The 7,783-nt window shown below is 45.9% G+C and overlaps 1 protein-coding gene across 1 annotated transcript; it reads right to left on the reverse strand.

The window, feature by feature from the left end:
- Positions 1-271: 271 nt before the first annotated feature.
- On the reverse strand, positions 272-5,937 carry KCNV1 (potassium voltage-gated channel modifier subfamily V member 1). The gene is made up of 3 exons (XM_068525991.1): positions 5,471-5,937; positions 4,103-4,632; positions 272-783 (listed from the first exon to the last, which is right to left on the reverse strand). The coding sequence occupies exons 1-3, from the start codon at positions 5,935-5,937 to the stop codon at positions 272-274; spliced, it is 1,509 nt and encodes a 502-aa protein (XP_068382092.1).
- Positions 5,938-7,783: the final 1,846 nt, after the last annotated feature.

Genomic DNA, 7,783 nt, shown 5'->3' on the forward strand with positions numbered 1-7,783 from the left:
CACTGAAATATTATTTGGTATTGGACAATTCAGACATGTGTATATTGGCCTGGTTGTGTTAAATGGATATTTTTGAGACTGAAATGTGTCAAAACAATGTGTTGCTGTTTTGGGGGATGTGAATTATTCTAGTAGATCAAGCAACGTACGAACCAAATGAACACAGGTAGTACTCAAAAGAGACTCATCAGCAGTGTACAGACATCCATATCAAGGCTTTATCAATCAAGTTAGTATTACACAGCCTTTTGCAAATAAACTGAAAGTGAATTCAAAACCAGAAATCATCTCCTGCACTGCTCCTAGTACTTGCTCTTTCTCTGCCTTTTAACCGAAGCATCTCCATGATACTCCGGGCATAGACATCTCTCAAGTTAACACTGATATATGAGTCAGTGGCTATATTCTTGGTAAGTTTCTTCAGAGCCTCACGCTGTCTAACAGCTGCTTCCTTGAGCTTTAAGGTGAAGTAACAAGCAGAGAAGCGGTCGTTAATAATAGCAATGGGCAAGGCCAAGACAAGGATTCCCGATAAGATACACATGAAGGCCACGATCTTGCCCGTGGTGGTGTCTGGTCTGATGTCCCCATATCCCACGGTAGTCATGGACGTTGTGGCCCACCACCACGCACAAGGGACACTTGTGAAGGTTGTGTCGGGAATGCTCTGCTCAGCAAAATATTCCACAGTTGAAAATATAGAGATTCCTACAGACAGAAATAGGAGCAGCAGCCCAACTTCTTCATAACACTGGGTGATTGTCATTCCAAGTGAGCGCAAGCCTGTAACAGAACAGTTGGTGTCAGTCATGGGCACCCCTCCTCTCTTCCTTCGTCCTTCCCTCCCTTCCCTTCTCCTTCCCTTCTACCCACCCGCACACATGCATTTCACATTTAATACGGCTCCAGCACTGGCCAATGTTCTGGGGATATATAGATGATAAATTATAATCTTCAGGAAGTTCTTAGTCTAGTTGATGGGGCCAGACTGAGAAGGATAGAAAAATATAAATAGATTCATTCACTCACTTATCATTTATTAAAACCCTACAATTCATACAGAAGAAAGGTGAGAGATGAGTTGGAGGGCAGGCAGGGGACGTTTGATAGGAGTTTGTACTTTATACAATGGGAAACTTTGCAGCATTGCCCATGCAGGGCTCTCTTGGTCAGATCTGCATTTCAGTGCCTCACCTTAGCACACTTTTCTAATGAAGTTTTATGTTGTCTCCTTATTTTATAAGACATAAACATATTTTATGACATATTTTATATGTCTGTTTTTCTCACCTTCCTGATAAAGTTTAATACAATTAGGGGCATCATTATCTGAAAGTCAGAGGAAGTAAAAGATGAGAATGAAGTGAAGCAGCAGAAACAAGTTAGGAATCAGTGACAAAATTGACATAAGAACATCAAATGTACATGCGAGGACATTCTCAGAGGTGTAGCAGGAGGGGTTCCTGTACCCCCATGGCACCCATTGAAATTTTTGTCCTTAATACCAAAGCTATAGGAAACTATCTCCCTTGAATACATAGAATTTCTCCTTTCCTGTAGGGAGATAGACCTGAATACAGACTATTCCTCCATTGCGAAAAGGTACAGGGGACTGGAGCCACTAGGGAATTCACTCACTATGAGGCATTGGTGAATTTCCCATTGCTAATTATGAGGATTCTGCAAGACAGACCCAGGAGAGTCCAATCCCACCTCTGAAGAGACTAAACCCTCAGGATAGTAAGAGGAGCCCATTACAGGATCATGATTTGAATAAGGTATCTTTCCAACTCTAGAGAGATACTGATTAAAGTTTATCCACATTTCGAAGTCATGTTAACATGATGTCACAATGATATGGTCTCAGAAGTCCAAAGCAGTGCCTCTTGGAATCACTTTTAAATTTTCATTCACTCACTGGAGACTATTTTACATACATTAAAATACTATTTGTGCTCTCATTATTTTGAATATTGTTCTTGAAATTTTCAGATGTTCTTGAATTACTAACCAGCTATTTTAAAAGACCAATGAATATAACTTTGAGGTTTAACTTCAAAAGACATTTAAAGAATATCGTTAGAATACCTTTCAGGAAACTGGCCTTGATGTGTCTGTATTAAATTGCATTTCTGAAATATATTGACAACACATGAAGAAATGCATAGTGTTTGGGAAGGTTGTTTTCATTTCAACATTCTAAACATTTCATTTTGCAAAGAAACAAAGTGGCCTGAATTTCTGCATGTTTCATCAATTAACTCAGATAATCCTAAAAAATAATATGAGATAGATGTTATACTTATGCCATTCTACAGGTGAGCAGACTGAGACACAGAAAGGTAGCATATCTAGTACAAAGTTACATGCCAAAGACTTAAAATTAGGCTGTCTGGCCCACCCATTGTCCTCCTAACCATTATTCTATAATACTTCTCAATTTTTTTTTATAGTTAATACATAGGGGAATATGTAATCTATGTCTATATTTTGCTAAATGTAATGCTTAAGATAAAATTGTCAAACATTTATGCAACTGTTCATATCTTTTCAGTAAATTAAGGCTTTATTAATCCTTCTACTTGCCTTAGAACTGACAAACCCTTTTTAGAGGTGACATTGTGGAAATTACTGTTATTTTCTTTTTCCTTTCTTTTGGGAAAAAATGTAGTCTTTACTGGGTGTTTTTAAATTGAATCCTGTGAAGAGTTTATAAATACTAGAAGAAAGCATCCCATTATGTGTGTCAGAAAACAAAGAGTGGTACTTCTAAAAGTTGTTGGAAACCCCGTTATCAAATCCCTGGTATGTGAGACTAGCTAGGAAAATACACTACTAAAACTATATTAGGAGAAATCGTAGTTTTCTCAGAGATGTGTGGGAAAAAACATATCTGAGGTTAACTTTTCCCTATATTTATAGGGAGAGACAACTACCATCAACTCCTTTTAGGTGACCAGTCAGGCATCTATCTAGGGAAATAGGTGGGAATAGGACTCTCTAGTCAAATTATTTATATTTATATGTATTGTATGAATATGGCATCCTACTCCAGGGTTTCTCAAAGTGTGGTTCAAGACCACCTACATCAAAATTAGCTTGTTAAAATGTATGCTTCTGGATCCAACCCCCAAAACTAAAATCTGACTCTCGGGGATTGGGGTTCAGAATTTGCATTTTAACAAGCTTTTCAAGGGATTCTTATTTTCATTAAAGTGTAACATAAGGTAACACATATGTGCTCCAGAACATCTAACAGCCGGCTGGGCCAGCCACTGAAAATCATTGCCCTTGGGGATGCAAGCATTATCTTTAATGAATTTGTGTGATTTCCTCTGACATTGCCTAAAATTTTCACATATAATTGTGTGTGTGTGTGTGTGTGTGTAGAGATTTTTCTAGGGAGAGTGTTCTTTAGATCTTCAAGGCTTTATGATACATACAAAAAGCTAAGGAATTCCTGTTACCATCTCTCTTATGCCTCCCCAATTAGGGACAAGAAAATTCTCAGATACTAGACAAAGCATTTAATTAGTGTCTTTTGCTTTCTTCCGAAGCAAATGTTTCCATCGTTTCCTCAAAAATCATGGGAGGGCCACCAGTGCCCAGTCATCTCTCTTTCTGCATAGCCAGAGAAGGCCCTGGAGGACTTTCTCTTCTCCCAAGGAACATGTGTGATATTTCCTTGGACACAGAAAAGAAACTGGCTTACGTTCCTATAGATCACATATAATCTGTGCATATCTTTTTATGTGCTGTTTATGCATATTTTATGTAGAGCCTTCCAGAAACAGAGTATCTTTAATTTTCGTACATCTTCTGGGCACCTGGGTTAAAATAAAGTTAACATATGGTTAAACTGTTTCTCAAATGTCTTAAGGAGGGGAATTGTGTGAGAGGCAGCTTGTCCTCTATACCTGTGATAACAACCTCAAGGTTTTGCTTTTCAGTACCTTTCTGGAGATCATAATTGGGTGAAATATAGGAGTTGGTAGTTTTGAGTATCAGTTCAGAGTCAAGAGTCGTTTCCCTTGGACCACGGTCAAAGCACTAATGCTTAAATACAATGGCAAATTAAAAGGCATCAATGAAACCCGAATACCTGTGGAATGCCTGCCCAGTTTGAGCATGCGCAGAGCCCTGAGCAGCCTCAAAACCTGGACGATGCGCCCCACGTTTTCCAGCTCCTGTGTAGTCTGGCTCCCACTCAGGCTCTCTACCAGAAGAGTGATGTAGAAGGGCAAGATGGCTAGGAGGTCTATGATGTTTGGCACCTTTCTCAGGAAGCGGCACCTGTCCCGCACGCACAGGAAGCGCAGGACAAACTCCCCGGTGAACCAGCTAATGCACACATACTCCAGGATTTCCAGCAGTTGCAGGTCCAGCCAACTTAACTCGGCTGACATCAGAGCCATGTTGACGATGGACACCGCCACGAAGATGATAGAGATGACCCCAAAGATTCGGGCAGCTGTGGAAGACCCCGGTTTCTCTAGGATGTTCCAGAGCTTCTGGCGGACGGTGGGGCAAGGTCCTTGTGAGAAGTCCTGTTCGCTCTCATGTTGACTTTCCTGGTCTTCTGTGTCCTTCTTAAAGTCTAAAGTTTCACTCAGCTCCTTTCTTCTGAAGTATCTTTTAGAGAAGACAACTTGGTGATTAGTCTAACTTTCTTTAAAATACGGAAGAGAATTAAACTTGGCAGTGAAGTCATGCTTTCTATTTCAGTAAAATGAAGAAAACGTTCATTCATATTTTACCCAGGCTTTCTTCCCACAGTACTCAAATGTTCTCATTTAGGATTATTGTTTTTAATATGGCACTTTCATGGTAGAAGTTTATACAAAAGAATTTATACATGGCAAAGCTACTTTAGATTAAAGCATTTTATCACCCATTTTTTCTTGTAACAGGAACAGAAGTTTGAGATACGTAATTTTTTTTTAAGGTGGCTAATGGAAAGGTATTCATGAAGAAATGGTAGTAATAGCAAAGTAATAGCAAAATAATAGATCACCAAAGTCCCACAATCATTCACAGTCAAAGAACCAACTTTCTGTCTTCTGTATTTAAAGCAGTTCTCTGTCCAAGTTTTAAAAGTTAGTGTCCTAGGTTTGATAAACGGTAACGCTCTCCACTGAAACCTACATCCCTATACATACATTTTTTTGGAGCATAAGATTTCTGACTCATTTATTTAACCACCAAATATTTATTGCAGGCCTGACCTCTCTTGACTTATAAATGAATTAGCATACTGGAAAAAGGAGAAGGTTCAGAAACTTCCAATCACAAGTTGGCTTTGACACTTTCCGGCCTCCACTGCCACCCCACCTTCTAGCTCCGAAGTGGGCCCAGGTATTCTTAAGCCTGGCTTGAGCGAGGCTTGTGTAAAGCCTCAAATCTTTCCCTCTGCCGCCCTCTCTCCACCGCGCCCGCTGCCCCGCCCAGCCACCAAGCGCCTCGAGGGTACCTGTCCCTGCAGCAGGAGTCAATGCTGAGCTCGTCGATGCCCCAGTACTGGATCTCCTGGAGGAAGGAGAGCGCGCACAGCTGCTCCATGACGTGCAGGCGGCCGGTGCGATAGTAGTGCAGGACGTAGCGGAATGCTTGCGAGCTCCGGTCGAAGAAGTACTCGTTGTCCACGGGGTTGGCGTCGTCACAGAGCTCCAGGGGGCTGGGCACGGCGGCCAGGGCCCCGGGGCGCCGGCACGAGGCCACCACCACGGCCAGCTTGCCAAGGCGCGTGTGTGGGAAGCAGGACAGAGCCTGCTGCGAGAGCACAAAGCGGCTGCCGCCCACGTTGACCGTGAAGCTGTCCCCGAGCGCCAGGGGCTCCCCTTCGCCCTCGCTGCAGAAGACGCTGGAGTCCAGCGAGGTCAGGGAGGCGCTGTCCAGCGGCGAGTCCGGCGACGCCCGGCCGCGGGGAGGCAGCTCCATCCTTGCCGCCGCTGCCGGAGGGCGCCACAAAGTTGGGGGCGGTGGCACGGCCGGGATTTCCCGGGCTCCCGAGGTGGGTTCCTCCCACCCCCGAACCCTTACTCTCTCCACCCCCCTGTGCTCGTTCTCCCTCTCGCCGCTAGGGAGCTGCGAGTGCGCGGTAGCAGCGCACAAGTGTCTGAGCGCCGGGTCTGGGAGGAGCGGAAGGGTCGCGCCCAGGGAACTGCTCAGGTGTGGACCAAGCCGAGGACATCCGCAGGGCACACTGCCGGTCGCCGTGGTCCTTCCCGGACTCAGTACCCCCTCCCCAGCCTTGTAATTGAGATCTCCAGCCCGGGAGGTGTATGGGTTGAAGGCCTCCCTGCTTGGGGGTTGGAGCGGGCGGGGAGGGGAAGGGGGAGGGAGGTCTACAGTGGAGGAGGGCACGACGAATCTTGGAGGAATGCAAGCAAGGGGAAGGGCAAGACTCACTCCCGCCTGCAGGAGACCAAAACGAAAAGTTCCGAAGGCAAAGCAAGTGGTAACCGGGTCTGAGTCTTTTCCAACTTCAGGATATATATTCCTCTCTCTGCGTTTGCTGCGCAGTTTCACAGGCCTCCCAGGGAGCGGTCGCTGGGGATGTGCGCACGTGGGGGAGGGTGACCTGGGTGCGGGGTCCGAGTCATTTGCTCGCATTCACTCTCATTCTAGTCTGTCACTCACGCTTCGTTTTCTTCTCCCTCCTCCCCTAATTTTTGACCTCCTGGTTGAGAAACGAGGACAATTAATGATGACTTTTGATTAAGTCCCAGTGAGTCACTGAGAACTAGGGGTCACCACTGCCAGCTCCCGTCACGTGTTGAGGCACTTTGCGCCCTTCGGTTTAGCCTTTTCTGTCGCTACAAGTTTCCCGGAGAGCAGGTGTTCTGGGGGCATTCTTCGGCACACAGCGGAGCTGTCATTTTAGGAGAAGGGAAGGCAAAAAGACAAGGACTAGAACAGGCGTGGGCTGGGGCAGGAGTTTAAATAGTAACGACGACTCGGTAAAGGGAGAAGCCGAGCGCCGTGCCCAGGTGAGGCTAGAAGTGCATCCACGGGGCCCCTGGGAGTCGCGCCCCGGCCAACCTGTTGGACACGGGGCGGGAGCGAGGAGGAGGGCAGGGTGACTCACCTGCTGCTCCGGGCACATCTGGGGTGCGCTCCGTGGGCGCAGCTGGCTACGTAGCCTCGATTTGATCCTCGCGATTTACACGTGAGTCTGACTTCACAGGTCCGGGAAGAGGGCTGTGCTCGCGGCTGAGCTCCTCGCCCGCGCTGGTTGTCTAGCCTCGCCTCTTCGCCGCGCGCCTCCCGGCTCCGGCCCCTCGGCTGCGGCGGAGGGTGGCCGCCCCCGCCCGCGCTCGCTCCCAGCCTTCGGCGGTTCCCAGCGCCAGCTGTGGGGAGAGCGGGGAGCGGAGGGAGGTGAGACCGGAGGAGGAAGTGAGGCGCTCAGTGACTCTGAATCTTATATTCATCCTGAAGGCGCTTCAAGGATTACTATATTAGATTCTCGTTTCCCGGAATCTGTGCGCTCACAAATGCTCAAGAACAAAATTTTCCAGTTGTATAAATCTGCTAAACTCAGGGTTAGGGCAGTTATGTTAACTGCTTTGTGTGGCACGGTTCAAGGTTGTCCTCATTATTTCCAGAAAGCGTCTGGGAATCCTGCATTTTTCAAAAGTCTTTGCAAGAATGAGTGAACCACACATCTCCTTTTTTTCCTTGTAAGTAGTTTTAGAAAGTATATATAAAGAGGTAAAGCAGGCAGCTTGGTACAGTAGGGAGGGCTTTTTCATAGATTGACCTGAAACATAGCTGTTTAGTTCTG

This window comes from Eschrichtius robustus, chromosome 17 (genome assembly GCF_028021215.1).
Source record: "Eschrichtius robustus isolate mEscRob2 chromosome 17, mEscRob2.pri, whole genome shotgun sequence".
Classification (NCBI taxonomy): Eukaryota; Metazoa; Chordata; class Mammalia; order Artiodactyla; family Eschrichtiidae; genus Eschrichtius; species Eschrichtius robustus.